Source organism: Drosophila elegans, unplaced genomic scaffold (assembly GCF_018152505.1).
Source record: "Drosophila elegans isolate 14027-0461.03 unplaced genomic scaffold, ASM1815250v1 contig_468, whole genome shotgun sequence".
NCBI lineage: Eukaryota > Metazoa > Arthropoda > Insecta > Diptera > Drosophilidae > Drosophila > Drosophila elegans.
The window spans coordinates 1,252,862-1,269,837 of record NW_024545855.1 but is presented as its reverse complement, the minus strand read 5'-3'; the positions used below and the strand labels follow the sequence as shown (position 1 = coordinate 1,269,837).

The 16,976-nt window shown below is 40.9% G+C and overlaps 3 protein-coding genes across 3 annotated transcripts; 1 reads left to right on the top strand and 2 right to left on the bottom strand.

The window, feature by feature from the left end:
• The first annotated feature begins 240 nt into the window (after positions 1–240).
• LOC108144020 (paired box pox-meso protein) lies at positions 241–16,764 on the top strand. The gene is made up of 2 exons (XM_017268646.2): positions 241–895; positions 15,469–16,764. The coding sequence occupies exons 1-2, from the start codon at positions 886–888 to the stop codon at positions 16,590–16,592; spliced, it is 1,134 nt and encodes a 377-aa protein (XP_017124135.1). The 5' UTR covers positions 241–885; the 3' UTR covers positions 16,593–16,764.
• LOC108144022 (classical arabinogalactan protein 9) lies at positions 10,256–10,931 on the bottom strand. Its single transcript, XM_017268648.2, has 3 exons — positions 10,830–10,931; positions 10,689–10,776; positions 10,256–10,633 (listed from the first exon to the last, which is right to left on the bottom strand). Exons 1-3 carry the CDS (start codon positions 10,929–10,931, stop codon positions 10,392–10,394), a joined length of 432 nt encoding a protein of 143 aa, XP_017124137.1. The 3' UTR covers positions 10,256–10,391.
• Positions 12,533–13,840, bottom strand: LOC108144019 (odorant receptor 85a). Its single transcript, XM_017268645.1, has 3 exons — positions 13,080–13,840; positions 12,661–13,018; positions 12,533–12,607 (listed from the first exon to the last, which is right to left on the bottom strand). Exons 1-3 carry the CDS (start codon positions 13,838–13,840, stop codon positions 12,533–12,535), a joined length of 1,194 nt encoding a protein of 397 aa, XP_017124134.1.
• Positions 16,765–16,976: the final 212 nt, after the last annotated feature.

The window sequence follows — 16,976 nt, the reverse complement described above, 5'->3', positions numbered from 1 at the left end:
AGCATCGCCATTAAAACCACCAAATACAGTCGATCGACCGCCCTCCCTCTCACGGATGTGTATGTGTAAATAAGAGTGAGAGAGGGCGAGAGATCTTGGGATGCTGCGTCGACGCGGTGGCTTCCACTTGAAGATGGATGTGGATGTGAATGTGGATGTGGAGGTGGCTTTGCTTGTGTGCGTAGACGTGGATGGTGGACGATCGTGATCACGATGGGCAGAGCAGCGGGCTGCGTTAGTCGCAGCAGACACGGGTGACGAGCAGCAACGATCGTTTTTGGAGAGCGCGCCAGGGTTTCCCGATCCTAAACCGTTCCAAGCCGATTCCAACCGATACGTTACGATACGACCCGATTCGCTAGAGGAACAAAAGCCAGCGGAAGATCAAAAGGCGCGCGCACGGATCAGTGAATGCGGTTAAATCGGTCCCAAATCCATCGATCTTACGGTCGAGTTAAACTAAACCGATATAATACAAAATCCAAAAGCATAGCAAAACCCATTGTAGTGTCATTAAGTGGTGTGTGCAGTTCCCGCTTCCCCAATAAGGTGTGATAAGTGCGTGATAATTTTCGAGGCAACCTAACCGAGTGCGATCGTTTTGGCCCGAAAATGTGCTAACCAGATCTCAGTCTTGGTTCACGGCATCGCAGCCCAACGCTGCTCCGCACAACTGGCGCCAATTTGTATACAAATTTCATGCCTTAATTGAAACTCACATTATAGCCAAGTGCGAAAAGTTAACGACTAGGCAACCACCGACAATCGCCAGCATCACTTATCCATCCCAGCGAATCCAACCGGTGAAAGTTTCACGGCGGAGTCGACAAAAAGCGAACGACAATTGCAATTCTGGAGTTCTTCAATCAACTGTCAACGGGCGAAATGGACCCAGGTAGGTGCCAATCTCAACCCTTTAAAATTCTACACCCCAAAAACCACTTTTCACACGACTTTTTGTTGACTGACCGACATATGTAAGGTACCGACGGCAATGGATATGCCTAAAAATTATTTCCATTTATCAAAGATCCATAATTTGGTATGAATTGCTACATTTAATATCAAAATATATCCCCCTTAATTTATGATTATTTAAAAATTTTGGTTTTTTATTGAACAGTAACAGTAAAAGGAAGTTAATTGTAGCTATTAAAACAGTTTTCACCGGTTTTATTTTTTATAAAATGTTTTGTTAAATGTTAGTGCACAACGTCTTTGAATAAAAACAAATTTTTAACAGTTTTACAATTAAATTTCACAATTTTTATAGCCCTATGAAAAAGTAGACTGTCATAGAACTAATGTTTATATTTAAATAATTATTGGGCTTTAAAAACATAACCGATCGAGGCAATCCCTTTGTTCTTTTAGGATTGATTTAAGTGACAATATTTCCGGAGCAATCAAATCCGCGACTGAAGTGTTTTGCCAACAAAGCGCTCTCGTTCGATTCTCCAAACAAGTCCTGATGGACACAGTAAGCCTGTGCCGCAATTGCGAGGAGGTAAACACAGACGTTCGATGGATGGCCCGACTTCTTTTTTTTGGGCCGGGCCAAGAGGCAGGTGTTTGCTTTTGTTTTTCGTTTCAAAAGGCTGCCGTCGCTTTGCGCATGATCGACAGTCTCGCGGTAGCCGCGGCACTTGTTTGACTTTCGATGATGTCGCCGACATCCGTGTCCAAACCCAAAAGCAAAACCTCAATCCAAAAGCAAAACCCCAATCCAAACCCAAAACTCCGGACCCATGCCTCCTAATTTAACTAATGATCGTTGTAATGTTTGTGCCTTTGTCGTGCGGTCTTCACTTTTGGGCCCAAGTGTCCGTGTCTCTGTTTGTCCATGTGCTTTGGGCCAAAAACAAAAGCCGAGTGCAAGACGCTGCCTTATGGCCGAAAACTCCGTACATAAGAGTGTAAAGATTTGCCCTGTAGTCGGCAGTTGGATCCATTGACAAACATCTGCGCAATTGAATAATTTGGCATGCGTCGATTTACTTTTAAACATTTTCAATTGGTTGGATCATCTTTCGAAATAATTGTCTAATGGCTTTTTTTGCGTTTTTGAGTGACATAATTTTCAGTTTTACAAATTGTAAAATAAAATAACTGAACAATACAAATTTATTCAATGAGTTTGAATGTTAAGAGGTCTCCTTAAAATAGATTTCCAACATTACTTTTTTTGTATTAGCTATTGAGCTATTAAGCCTTTTTTTTATTCAAAGATTGTATAAAATATTATAATAAACTTTACAATTTGTTTTTCATGACAAAACTGATAATTTAATCTTCTTTATCTCTATGTCTCTCAGAAATATAAAGTGTTTATTTGTTTGTGGTAAACCCCGATATTGCAAAGTATCAAAAAGGTTTTAAATCAAGGATATATGATTTTTTCCGCTTGGCCAGGCAGAAAAGAGGGAAGAAGTCGGCTAGGAGGTACCGCACTTTGGTCCATTAATGACTTGCTTTCGATGTTTTGACATTCTGTTTGTACGCCAGCCAGCATTGTTTGCTCGGTCGCAGACGTCGCAAAAGATATAGACGCCGAGAGGCCCACACCATGCAGACCGATACCCATACCCATACCCATACCCATACCCATACCCCGAGTATGGCTCTGGACCAGAGATGCAGAAATGCGTGACTAACGGCCACCGGTAGCCATCTACTTCGGTAGCTAAACATGAAAAGCCCACCAGACGCGACCGCAAGTGCAAGATGTTAAAATCACGGAAAGGGGCAGTAAAACAAAAGGCGCAGACGATGTCGATGACGCTGGCCACGAAAGGCAGGCAAACACACTTGAGATCCGAGGAGGAAAACGTCGCGTCAATGTGTACACGCCTTAATGGAAGAGTCTATATAGTGGGTATATGTATAGTAGGTGCCCAGGAGTAGGAACGTGGTGATCATAAAGCCCGACTTGCAGCTTCCTCCCGTTGATACCGATGATTGCAGCCCGGGCTTGGGTTTGGGAAAACGCTTCACTGCCACGGCTTGATTGTGTGGCGTCGTTTCCCCTGAGTTCTTTAATTAAATCACATCCCCAGCCGCTGGTGCGGAACTTTCATTAAGCGCATTTCAAGTAATTTTTGGGTATTACGGGCTCTCTGGCAGCTTTTGTTAATCGGGTAACATGTAAAATATTTATTCAATTTTAAATTTTTCAGATAGCATTGCATATGGCAACTAAGGTTCTTAATTATCACTCTTAAAGGTTTTTTATTTTACAATTATGTTGTTGGGTTTTAGAGAGTTATCTCAATTTAAGAAATATATATAGATTCAATGCATTTGTTAAGAGTTTCCTTTAAAAACATGTTTATTCTTATTTAACAAATTAGAAATCTCTTTCAAACAACCGAAATTTCATATATATTAGGTTGAAATTTTCAAGGAAGAGATTTCTTAATCATCAGGAATATAATCTAAATTTTTGGACATACTGCTATACTTTGGAGCAAGAGGTTAAGTTCTCTTTTGTGGATCAGTTGACATTTTCTCCCCTTTTTACATTGGATATGTCCCTGGGGATCCAACCTCTGACATCTGACAAGTGTTCTTCATGTTGTTGAGGATAAACTTAGCTCATTACCATAAATTTAATGAGTTTCTAATCGTTAGGGGGCACGTGTTTGAGCTAGTTCATTCCGGAATAATGAATGCGATGGCATCAATAAGCTGGCGGCTAACATCTGGTCCTAGCCCCTAACCTATGACCCCTAACCCCTTGAAGGCCTGTGTCAAGTCCCATGGGTGCGATGGCGACCCGAAACCGGAACTGCCACCCGGGAATTTCAACTCCATTTCCCTGTTTTGGAGTTAGCTACTTAGAGTTCCAGAAACAGTGCTGCAAGCTTGGCGATTTTTCAGCCAGATCTAGCATAAGCTATAGGAACATGTTTAAAGTGTGGAAATAATATGGGGGTAGGACTACCCAATTTGATAGTAAACTTAGAAATGAAAAAATTTTTTTTTTGCTTAAACTAACTACGTACTAAAATTCATACAAATTCGGCTGGAATTAAGTTTAAATAATTTTGGGTATAGCTGTATGTATTTCCGTTTATGGTTTTTTTTACATCCGATTTTAAAATATGGATTTTACCTTTGTCTGTTTTTTAAGCCAAGATATTCTCATGATTTTTAGCTATTTTTACATAGTAGCTCCCTTAGCTACTTTCTGTGTTCCCTAGTGGGCAGCTCTGGCCAGGATTCGGGAGTGGGCGAGCTGGGGAACACATGGTTAGATTTATATGCCTGTTGTGGCTGTCAGCGACGGGCGTTGCACATTGCTCGAGTGCCGGCGAACCCGAACTGCGGCCGAGTTGTCGGTTCTAGTACATTGCCAATGATTGGTCGGATGCGTTGGATCTCTGGTTCTTTTACTTGGATCTCTTTGACGCGATCGGAACTCTGGCCATGGTTTTCGCATCGACATCGAGCACATTTCGGCTACGCACTACGCATTGTGTGCATTCCTGGTACGCGTAATTGAAGTCGCCGCGGCATATCTTCTGTGGTTTTCGGCTGGGTCGCACCCCTTTCGAGTTTCCCCGGGAGCGGAGCTAGAGCCGTCATATTTCCTAGCCCAACCTATCCTACTCCAAGTCCCCCATCTCCCAAGGGGGCGGGATAAAGGAGCGAGTGCGTCGCTATCTGGCGTGATTTATGCACTCATTAATTTCTGTTGACAGACAATGCTGTTGACGCCGCAGGAATCTATTTAGCTTTATGTACTCTTGATTCCCACTTGCTGGGGCGCCTATTTTATGGGCTTAATTTATAATTCAAGGCGCTTGCACTTGATCTGAAATCGAAAATAATACACAACAGCAGATGGGAATTTTCGGGAGTTTAGATTTGAGAGATTAAGACGAAATTTATAAGAATGCATTTTAATTTTAAAATTGGGAATTTAAAAATGTTTACAAATGTTAAATTTCACAGTTTAACAATACAATTTATGTTCTATATCAGTGGAGAAAGTGATAAAAATCAACCTCAAAAGATTCCAGATTTCTTCATTCCATTAAATACATAATCGATCGATGCTAAGAAAACAAAAAGCAATTCCAGTCCCGACTCTTTTCCTTTGATAACACTCCGATTTGAACTCTGCAGATTAAGATGGAAAGTGGCATTGCCAGCAGATCAAAGTGACTGACGGACGGTGGCTTCCTCTTTTTCTTGGCCCGACGACTCGACTCTGTGAAATTCACTGATAAATAAATGCGATTGTGCGGCAAATTGTGCAACGCTCCGAATGCAAAATTGTCGACAAGCTCTTGTAGTTAGTATACAATAGAACACAAACAAAAGAAACGAAATCGAAGTGAAAAGTAAACTATTTATAAGTCGATGAAAAGACCGCAACAATGTGAATGTGGGCAACGACAACTAACTAAATAGTCACAATGTGAGCAGTGAAAAAGGGGCGTACCACATGGCGTATACGCGATGCGCTGGCTGAGCCTCAGCTCAAGTCAACTGAGTTGTTAAATTAATTTTTTCTGCATGCCGAATGCATATAAATTTGTATAAGATGCAAGAAAATAAACATATGAAGGCACCTCCCCACCGCGACGGCGCTCCGTCAATCAACCTGAAGACCCCCAGTTCCGAAGGAGAAGGAACCGCTTGCCAAGACCCAAAGATTTATGGGGACAACACGCAGTCGAAAATGCACTCGCACATATTGTATAGTTATGAGAAGGGAAATCCAATTTGCCATGCACTTTTATACCCTTTCAATATGTAAAGGTCTTAGGATTTCAACGGTTCATTTTTGAAAAGCACATTATTTGATTTCATTTCTTTAGGAAATGCGTTTAATAAAAAAAATATAATATTACATATTTTTCAACTTGTAGAATTTTAAAGTACCCAAACCTTTATAAAAATGTTCTCCCATTAAAGTGCATTTAGTCGTCGATCTTCATATTTATTGATGTGATTTTGATGTGATTTTGCCGGCTGATCAAATCAAACACCAAACCAGAAGCTCCACAAAAAATATTGCCCTCAATATCAAAAACATCATTTCATGCCAAATTTATATTCAATTCGGGCCCAACGAACTAAATATAAATATGTATTCAAATTGGCAGCCATTTTGGTATTTTGGTATTTGGTTATTTATTTTATTTGTTTGCAGTTAATGTTGTGGATATTCATACAATTACTCAAAGTTTTCTGCGATTTAATACAATTTAGTGGACCATTTTCATAGAACGCATCGCTTCGTGTGAAAACGTGTTAATTAACGGCCCGCTTATTAATTAAAATGAAATTTGAATGGCATTTTTATTTTCTCAAATAAAAGTCTCATAGGCGTGATATGTATTATTGTCAACATCGGAGAAATCTGAAATTTCGCCTATGCAATCAAATCAAATGCTATAAATCCTACAAAGTATTTTTATGATCGCATAAACAAAATGTCTTATCAGCTTGAAATGCTTGAATTTGTTAAATTCAATTAGGCAGAAAATAAGTTCATTGCCTCTCGACATTTGACATCGAAAATGTTCTCAGCGTTCAAGTTTTTGAAATAATCGCCAAGTCAATTGGATGCCTTGTTGGAGTTGAATCAAAGTATTTTTTTATTGCAATATTAGTTGCAACTTATCAACGAGACAAGACAAATAGGAAGAACTTTCTGGATTATCGCATCAGTATATATTTGTTCCATGCTGATAAGATAAGAACAAATGATTTACTTATATATTCATGTGACAGTCTGTTAATAATTATTTACATGGAGCTTACAATAAAATGTATCATTGAGAATCAAGACCCATTCTGTATATAAATATATTTAAAAATAGTTTATTTTAACATTTTTTTTGTTTTTAGAGATATAAATCTAAAAGGCAACTTTTAAATTAAAATAGTATTAGAAGTTTTTAAATTGTTTTTGATTTACCAGAAGCTATACTGTACATGCTCATACCTATTTACATACAGACGTTATTTCCGACCTCTCCGTCCATTTTGTTTAGCGAAATATTATTTTTAATTAGTTCTAGTTAGTTAACATTCGTTAATTGCTCCTGTAATTGGATTTACGCGCATCAGTGAGTTTCGTGAATACTTTAATGATATTTTAATAAATTATAAAAAACTTAAGCTGCAATATGTGCAACTTTAATTGCCGGCGGCAAAACTTTGACGAAAGGGGAAGTGTTGAAAAATTTCCAAGAACAAGAGCCAGAAATAAAAAAAAGAAACTCTCACAAACATACGGACATTAAAGCCGACATTTCTTTTTGGATTGCGTTTGTAATTTGCTGATCGTTGGCGGAGTTCCAGTTGAAACAGTGGTGGCCATTGTATTCGGCAATTTCCCAGAATTTATGAATTATAATTTTGCCATATAGACAATTTTAATTGAGCTTTTTATGGCATGTTGCAAGCGGGGGAAAGGCTCCAAAAACGGGAGCTGCACAGAGAACAATAAGATCAGAGATTTAAATCGATCGGATTCGCTGTAAATTATATAGTTTTAAAAATTACAATGATCTTTGATTAATTAATATCTATGCTTTGTAATTGACTGCATTAAATTAAAATTTAACTCTAATTTTATTTAACTATTAAATATATTTAAGAGAAAATAACATTTATTTTTTCTATGTGTAAGTTTACGGATCTCGAGACGACTGAATAAAAGTGTAGGATTTCAAAGTAAACATAGCCATTTGTAAGCCATTTGTACCGAAACACACAGATACAGAAGCGTCGGCTACCGAATCGTTTCCAATTTCCGCCGGGGATGCGAAAGGACTAAGAGCTCGAGTCCAGAGACGAAAATCCATGGTCAAATATTTACTGATCAGGAAAAAACAGTCTCCTCCACCTCCGTCTCCATTTCGTTTCAGAGTTTATGATTTTTTAAGCTGTTTGCCCGACCTCTTAACAATTCCATAGCTGTTTGCCTTTCATTAACAGAAGCTGCTAAGATCGGTACGGATCGGATTGGATCGTATCGTATCGAATGAGGCCCCGATTTCAGTTTGTTTGCCTTGATTAAGTCGGTGACTAGCGGAAAGTCGAGGAGCCGGAGAGCCAGGACGGATCCTTATTAGAGCTAAAGTAGCCCAGTCAACTTGATCGCCAGCAGCAGGCGTAACTTAAAATTAAATAAACAAAATCCGCCTCTTGGCATTCGAAGGTTCTCCCGGAGGCAAACAAACAAGCCAAACAAACTCGAAACGCGACGGCGACCTGGGTAGCACCTAACACACTGCTCCTCTGATCGTGACCGACACTGCTCTTGCCCATCTACCCCGTAAACCCACCTCCATCTACATCTCCACTGCCACTTCGGTGGCATGTTTGCACCTTTAATAAGACCAACAATCAGTGCCGACGCATCGCCCAAGTAGCCGTGCAGAGGGTCAACGAAATGTTGCACTTGTGATCCCTCGAAAAGGGGTTTGAAGTTCTGGCCAAATTGAATTAGAACTCAAGCCACACTGAGAACAATAATTCAAAGAAAAGAATATATCCATACTCTTATTTATCATTACTGTCTTTTTATGAAAGGATCCGTTCTCCGTGAAATTAAAGTATTTCCTAAAATTAAACCCAACAAATTAAACAACAGTCGAACTGCCATTACCTTCCATTATCTTCCACCAAAATAAGTTTAATTTATATAGATTTATTTATTTTATTTTATTTTATTTATATAGATCAATTATAAAATTGGTTTTTTTAAATCTTTATAAAAAACAATTTTTGAAGTATTTAACTTTTATATTAGTTTCCACTATTTAACTGTGTCAACCGACTAGTGAATTTTCGGTCAGTACTTGATGTTTCATTCCTCGACATGGCTCATAACTGTCGTGGTCAACGTACATTATTGATCAAATTTGCTTTGGGCACTGGGCACGTTGCAAAATGTTTGCTCTTGACTCATCCCATCAATCGGCTCAAAGGGGAATCGACATGCTGCTCTAATAGGAATTACGTGACTAATTTGCATGTGGCGGGAAGCATTTAATTCTGGCCGGATGTCGATTGGCTGCCATAAATCACAAGTGAGAAACTCACTCACTGCTTTGAAGATGACTGCTGAGGGCGAGGCAAGTCGAATCTATATCGCAGAGAATATTTTCCAATCGGGCAGCAAACCGATAGTCGGTTCAATTAATTTTCCAATTTCCCGGTCAGGCAGAGGTTCGATTCTTATCTTATACGGTGGCATAACTCACATATCATAATTAAACCCCAAGTGCTCAACTTTGGCTGCCATTAATCTTTGGTAATTGCCCAAAATTGATGTCATGCGTATTTGAAAAGCCATTAAAACGATGCAGCTATCTTCAATAGATCCGAACAAGAAAACAAACATCCAGCTAAGATCTTCGTCAGCGACAACTAGAAAGTATTTGTTGAGACAAATTTATGGACGCTTAGCGCAAAAGTCAAGCACTCGGAGATAATGTTCTCGGAGCAACCAACAAATTGCAGCCATCATTGGACATTCTTTAAATTTTTACCCCGTCGAAAAAAAAAAACCGAAAGAAAAAACTGAAGGCATCGGAATATGCCTGAATTTATTTTAGTAATCTGAGTTATGTTGTGTTAGTTTAAAACCTTGGGAACACCTTGGGAAATAATAAAACTTATATAAATTACAAAAATAGATTAAGAAATCTTCTTAATATAATATTAGTAAGGTCACTAGTAATATAAAATGACTTGCTTTCCTTACAGTGAAATTATATCAATAACGATTGCACTTTAAATTTTGTTTATATATCAGGCTAAAAATAATATTTATTTATAATATTTATAGAAAAAACTACTTTATATAGACGCTATAAGAGTATCAACCCCAGTTGAGGAAGCGTATTTGTTGTTTTCATGATCTTTGACTCCACTTCTTGCCTTCCTGGCTGGCGCTGGATATTGTGGGCCCTCTCTGTTTGTTACTCAATTCGTAAATAATTAACGATCACGAGATTACAAATGTCAAACAGAATGTCGAGCTGGGAAAGGCACCCTCCCTGTCGTGGCTCCTTACGCCGCAACAAATGTTCAAAGACGGAACACAAAAAACCACCGACTTGGTCCCCGGATGGATGTCAACCATTCCAATCCCAATCCCCAGCCACCCCACTCAATGCGTGTGGGTCTGTGGCGAGTGCCAGCCGATCTGTTGTGACTTATGTCAAGACAATTGCGCTACAACATTTTGAAAATTCAAAGTGCCAGGAAAAGAGAACCGCACAGATTTACGGCTCAAACGCCAGTTTTATTCTAGGTGGGTTGTTAGCCCACAGTCAAAATGATCGTATACCAAATCCCATTTAAAAGCTACTGTTGGAGAAGTGTTATAAGGTAGTGGTTCTATGTATCAGGGTGAATCCTTAGCCACCAGGAGCAGCTGCTGGAGCAGGTGGCACTGGTTGTACTGGTGCTGTAGTTACTGCAGGAGGTGCGGTTATGGCAGGAGCCGAAGTTGCAGGAGGAGCAGTAACAGCTGGATTTGATCCTGGAGGAGTCACCGGAGACGCTGTAGCGGATCCTGGAGCTGGTGGAGCTACAGTACCTCCACCTGCCGTAGCATTAGGAGCAGATTGAACTACAACCGTGCAATTGCTACAAATCACTGAAATCATAATCATCAATAAGGCCACTGAAATTCAAAAGTCCTCCCAACTCACAGTAACTTTCAGTGTCGACGTCATCATCGGTATCACTATCATAGATAATATCCTCCAGAAGGGTCCACCAGTCAGAGGAGTCCCGCTTCTAAAAACGATAGCTAAAGTCTGAAGATATTTTAAGCACTCCAATCGATTTACCGTCCTGACAGCAGTTTCCTCCAAAGACCTAGCCTCAATAGTCAGAATATTAAACACCAGGCAGCAGCCCACTGCTACTAATATATTCCTTCTGGCCGACATCTCAACTCAGACTGACTGGGGTACCTGAGAAACCCGCTTATATAGAACCTAAAACTAACTATTTTTTAACTTTTGGTGTCATTTAGTAATGTATGGGAATTTTTGTGAGGTATGTTAGACAAGTACATGACATTTTAAAAACATTGCGACATCATTTAACTAACTGACATTTGTAGGGATTTAAATCTGATATATTTAATTTGTATGATGTATTTACAAAGCAGTAAGCCTTACATAGTATTCGATATTAAATCAAGAGGGTCATAAAATCAATTATAAAGGTAACTAAACATTTATTTTATTTTATTTTTATTTTATTTAAAGGTAAATAACATTTATTGCTTTTTACTTTAACTAATTGCCAACTAGTTACCAAACAGTATCGACTAGTCGGACCCCCATGATATCTGCTCCCATCCATTACGATCACCTTTAAAGTGGGGAGATACCCATGTCGATGCCGTCTAGTTCGAATAGTTTTTCATATTTATGCAGCTGCACGTTCGCTTTTTGTCTGGGGCCCAAAACGACCCCAAATGCAAGTGCTGGCAATGATCGAACTGCAATTGACAAGTGCGCAAATCCATAACCATAAACTATGTACACGAAATTCGACACTGGCCGAGATCATTAGCTCGGGATCGGTGGATCTGGATGTGGATGTGGATGTGAATGTGTATGGGATGGGATGGTGATGGGTGGTGATGACGAAGTCGGGCAACAAGTGGGATGGTAATGCGATATCCGACCAGAGGGAAAACGAGCTTGTAAGTCGCGAAATGCCCTGCTATAGAGGTCGATATACTGCGTCTCCATGGTGATTATCGCTCCTTTGTCCGGTTCCTTCCTGATTTCTTGAGATCGCTGGCACGAGTAACCCGGGAGCTCTATTGTCGGTTTTATGGCGCTGCACTCTCCACTCCAGTACGTGTTGCACTGGGATTTGCCGCTATGGAACACGATTCGAAATTAGAAGACGGCGCAGATGTGCAGCAGTGCCTCCAACTACTCAACTGGCCAACCGCCCAACTGCCCATTATTGTAATGGACCGAACGGCAGTTCCAGACGAAGCGAGAGGTCCTATGGCAGGTGCCAAGAATGGAGTCTCCAGATGAGGGGGTTCCCCATTACCACCGACTAACGGCTAGCCATAATAATACAACATGAGTGGCTCTTTGTTTGCTAAAGAAGTTACGAAATTACCAATCCTTACAAGTTGGTTCAATTCGTACAATATTCATTCTGCAATAACATAATTTTCTGGTATTTCATTATAATAATAATATTGTTAATAAATATTTTCATTTATTGCGTACTTGAATCAATGGGTATGAGTGATTCATAATAATAAAACTTAATTTTTCAAAGTGGTCGCCATTGTAGAAGAACAATGGGACTATGGAAGGCAATAATCCAAATTTAATTAAATCTTTTCAATAACTTCAATGTAATAAGTTTATGATACATTTGTTAAAGCCAACTACTTAAGCCTTTATTTAAAATATCAGTTAAATAACATTTTTAAATCGTTTTACTGTGTCCGAAGTGCAACCACGTTTATTTGTGCTAGGTGAGAACTATTTTCAATAAAATTTCCATACTACTCCCTTCTCAATTTCTCTGCCAAGTCCATCTGATTCACAATGGTTACCACGGAGAAAGCAAACTTGGCCAACTGAAATTACTTATCTTTAAACACTGAAAAATCTATATGATTTTATATCTTACCTTAAGGTTTGTTCTAATGCAAATTGTAAAAATTCCGCCCGCATTGAACAGAATTGGTTTCTGGGCATTATAAATGAAGTGGAGCATGGTGGTCCTGTATCGACGGTCTGCCCCGATCCAATTGGAATGAAACAATGTGTTGGTTAGGGTTTCGCAGTCGTGGGTTAATAGCTCGCAAACATAACAGCAGGGAAAGGTTTGACAAATGATTGCATTGATATAGGCGGCCGAGGCTAAGCGTTCCATTGTGGTGGTATAAAACTGCAGCGAAACTACACAGAAACCCAAAAGAAGACCGACGGATAGTAGCTGTATAAACAGTGAGGCCGAGATCACCGGACGCATGGTGTTGCCAAGTCTGTTTGGTAAAGATAGTAGTTTATTATTTTGTCTAACGGTTGGGTCAGCACCTTTCTTACTCGACAATTAGTTTGTGATCCTTGATACAATCCGTCAGCTCCACATAATGCTGTTCATCCGGTTTGTCCGGATCGGATCGAAGATCATTGATTCGCTGTCTCAAAAGTTCAGTGTGTGTTCGCAATGTGACCACAAAAAGTACCGGATAGACGTCCAAAATGAGGTTTCCAAAAACAACCCAGCCGATTGTGCCCGTTTCCATTGCAATGGCCAAATATAAATGTTCCGCGGGGCTAGTCACTGGATTATACAGACAGAATGGAGTCTTTCCAGCAACTACAGCTCCTAGTACGGTCATAGTTAGGAAGCCCATATATACGAAATGGTATATAATGACGATTTTGTTACACAATGCTGCGGAGCGATGCACTTGAAGCTTCTCCTCCATTTTGGTGCAACGCGTGTCCATTATATCCATAATCTTCAAAGCCTTCGCGAATCGAGCGCGCAGAAAGAATACTTTAATGATCTTAATCATAAAGGCACTGGTGTTCACCGGAGCCTGAATATAGGTGAACAGCTCGGTGGTCGTAAAGTTCTTGAACTCCTTTATTCCGGCCATTAAAAGTGCGTAGGGCACGTAGACAAATATGAGCAAAGCAAGTATTAGGGCCCAAAGATTACAAAGCCACCAGAATGGCTTCGTTCTGGGCAGCACTCTCCATCCTATTTGCTTTCTGGCTCTGTTCACATAGACTAGCGAGTCACGGGATCGAAATAAAGCCCCAATGTTCGGCTCTTGGATATACTTGAAAATCATTTTCGATTTAAACTTTGCACTTGAACTCTGTCTTTTAATGACTGAAGGCAGTTTTTCAAAAAGCTGTATTTATACGAATTGTTTAATTGCTTAATAGCGAGTTAGATATTCATAAACCACAGGGTTATGCCAATAGCGAATAGGAAAATTGCAGGAAAATTGCTGACAGTTTTTCTGGGGGCGTGTCTCCAAGTGGAAATGTCTCACTTTGCTTTGAATAATTGATTGTTTAAACAGGTTGTTGTCACCATGTGCCTTTCACAGGGATTTTTAATTGCTTTGTTTATGGTTTTGTGAGGGATAAACTCTTTAGAAGAAAAAGCCTTTAAAACTGGGAACTAAAATCCAATCTTAGAACGAATAAGAATAGAATGGAGCGATGTGCACCTATCCTTAGGTGGATTTCTATGCGCCAAGGGGAAATCTTTGCGTCATCGCTCAAAGTGCATTTCCGCACGTTCCGGGCATTCAAATTGTGTTTTCCCAGTCACAATCTGCGGCAAGATGCCCGAGGCACCCACATCCGCAGTTCTGAGAAGCAAATGGTAGCGATTTTCAGCCGAACAAACGATCTGGTGCTTCCACTTGCCGATCCTCCTCCAGAACCCCTTTTCTGGCCTCTCACTCGGGCTTACTCATTTGCCACCGAAACTAATTAGACGCAAATGTGCTTTTGTTCGGTTCCCATTTCCATTCCCAGGCCGCTGCCTCTTTGCTTGTACTCTGTACTGGGAATCGGGAATGGCTTTCGGATGATACTGTTTGAGACTTACGGGAAAAAGATAATATATTTCTAGGGATATTTTTTTTATTAATTTTTCTGAAATATTAAAAAACTATGGTTAACATTAAAACTTTGAAAAATATAGTGGGCTGCAAAAGAAATCACATGGTTTTTTAAATCACTTTTAAAGGCGTCTAAAAGTAAGCAATACGAAAAAAGCAAGTAGTTTTTAATCTGTTTTCTTTTTGTTTTAAGAGTAGAAAAATACAAAGTTTATGGTATTTTCTAAAACAATCTGTTACATATGTAAGCAACTTATGTTACAGTGAAATCTTATATAAATATGTACACAATTACATACTAATCTGATGGATTTATTCGAAAAAGCCTCATTTCAATTTTCCATTGCATACTTTTAGGCAACATTGGTTGTGTTTTCTCTAGCTCTACTCTTACTTTCGCAAGCATTTTTACACTTTCGTGACTATTGCATTAAAAATAAGAAAAATAAATAAATAAAATAGGAAAATCTTAACGTTACGTAAAATGTAAACTTAAAGTAGTTCTTGATTCTGTTAAGGGATTTTTTGTTTCCTAAAAAGTACTTAAAAGGCGATGTGAGCGTCTTCTCCTTGTTTTATTTATTTATTGTATATTTTTATATAAAAACAATTATAAATTATTTCAAAGCTTAAGTGTAGCTTTCTATAGTCCTACCCATATTTTCGTATACCTGCATAAATTAGTTTAAATCTAATGTAATGTAAATTTAAAGTAGTTCTTCTTTTGAAGGACCTTCTATTTGCTAAAGAGTACTGCCATGTCGGTGTGACCTCATTCTCATTTTGTTTGGTTTTTTATCACCACTTTGGCTAATTCCGAACCCGTTTCCCTGCCGTTTCAGAGTCGCAGTGTCCGCAGTACGGCGAGGTGAACCAGCTGGGCGGCGTCTTCGTCAACGGTCGTCCGCTGCCGAATGCGACCAGGATGCGGATCGTGGAGTTGGCCCGCCTGGGCATCCGACCCTGCGACATATCCCGCCAGCTGCGCGTGAGCCACGGCTGCGTGTCCAAGATCCTGGCCAGGTACCACGAAACGGGCTCCATACTTCCGGGTGCCATTGGAGGCTCCAAGCCGCGGGTGACCACACCCAAGGTGGTCAACTACATCAGGGAGCTGAAGCAGCGCGATCCTGGCATCTTTGCCTGGGAGATCCGCGACCGCCTGCTCAGCGAGGGCATCTGCGACAAGACGAATGTGCCCAGTGTGAGCTCCATTTCGCGGATCCTGCGCAACAAGCTGGGCAGTCTGGGTGGTGGTCACCAGCATGGACCATCTGGAGCGGTGATGGGCAGTGGCAGCAGCAGTGGCGGCGGCAGTGTCTCCAGCAATGGTGGTCAGAACAACGGAGGTGCTGCCAATAACAATATCAACTTGGGAAATCTGGCGAATGCCGGCGGTGGACCGCACCATCCGCACCACCACCATCATCATCATCACCAGACGGCGGCAGCGGCGGCGGCCAGTGCCCATCATGTCCACGCCCATGCCCATGCCCACGCCCACCTATACAACTCGATCTACCAGCCGTACAGCGCTGCGGCAGCCTACAGCATGAAGGCCGTGTCCTGCGGCAGTCCCTCGCCGCCGCAGGGAGCAGGGGGTGGTGGCCAGGGATCAGGGCCCCATCCGCACCAGCTCAGGAGTGTGGCCGCCGCCGCAGCAGCCGCCCACTGGCCCTCCTCCCACTCGGTCAGCGACATTCTGGCCCACCACCAGGCGGTTGCGTTGCGGGCCAGCTGTCAAGTGGGCGGCATGGTGGGTGGTGGCATGGGCAGCACGGTGTCCCCGCTGCCCATGACCCCATCCCCTGTGGCTGGGACGGCCGGCGGTCAGACCCTGCTCGACTGCGAGGGCGGAGCCGGACAGCAGTCGCCGTACAACTACTACATGTACTTCCAGAACGGCGGAATGCACCACCATCATCACCACGGCGGAATGATGGCCGCCGGAGCCACTGGGTTATGAGTGCATGGCTCTACTAGCAGGGGTTGGTTGCGGGCTTAGCTACTCTTTCGATCGCGGTTGTTCAGTCTAGGTTACTCTAGTCTAGTCTAAGCACTATGGTCATCATATCATGGCACTCATTTATCACCCAAAATAGTCAACGATTATACATAGTACTTCTGTTTAGTTTTCAGTTTCCTGGAAATTCTTTCTGACTAAGCAGCTTGCAAATATTGGAATGCGTCTAGGCAAAGGCAAATAGATAAAACGTTGTGAAATATGTCTCAAAGATTATTTAAACAAGCTCAAGGTTTGCTTAGTTGCACAGAACAAAGTCGTTATAAGATCAGCTAAACGAAGTTGCTAAAAAAAGCTAAAAGTAAGTTGCTTTTAAATATAAACTAA

Bases quoted from the DNA above. Each gene is read 5' to 3' on its own strand.
- LOC108144022 (XM_017268648.2), bottom strand. From the start codon at position 10,931: ATGTCGGCCAGAAGGAATATATTAGTAGCAGTGGGCTGCTGCCTGGTG. The intron at 10,777-10,829 runs GTAAATCGATTG...TATCGTTTTTAG, and splicing joins AGGAAACTGCTGTCAGGACG to AAGCGGGACTCCTCTGACTG. The intron at 10,634-10,688 runs GTGAGTTGGGAG...TTATGATTTCAG, and splicing joins CGTCGACACTGAAAGTTACT to TGATTTGTAGCAATTGCACG.
- LOC108144019 (XM_017268645.1), bottom strand. From the start codon at position 13,840: ATGATTTTCAAGTATATCCAAGAGCCGAACATTGGGGCTTTATTTCGA. The intron at 13,019-13,079 runs GTAAGAAAGGTG...TTTACCAAACAG, and splicing joins GATCACAAACTAATTGTCGA to ACTTGGCAACACCATGCGTC. The intron at 12,608-12,660 runs GTAAGATATAAA...AAGTAATTTCAG, and splicing joins GCATTAGAACAAACCTTAAG to TTGGCCAAGTTTGCTTTCTC.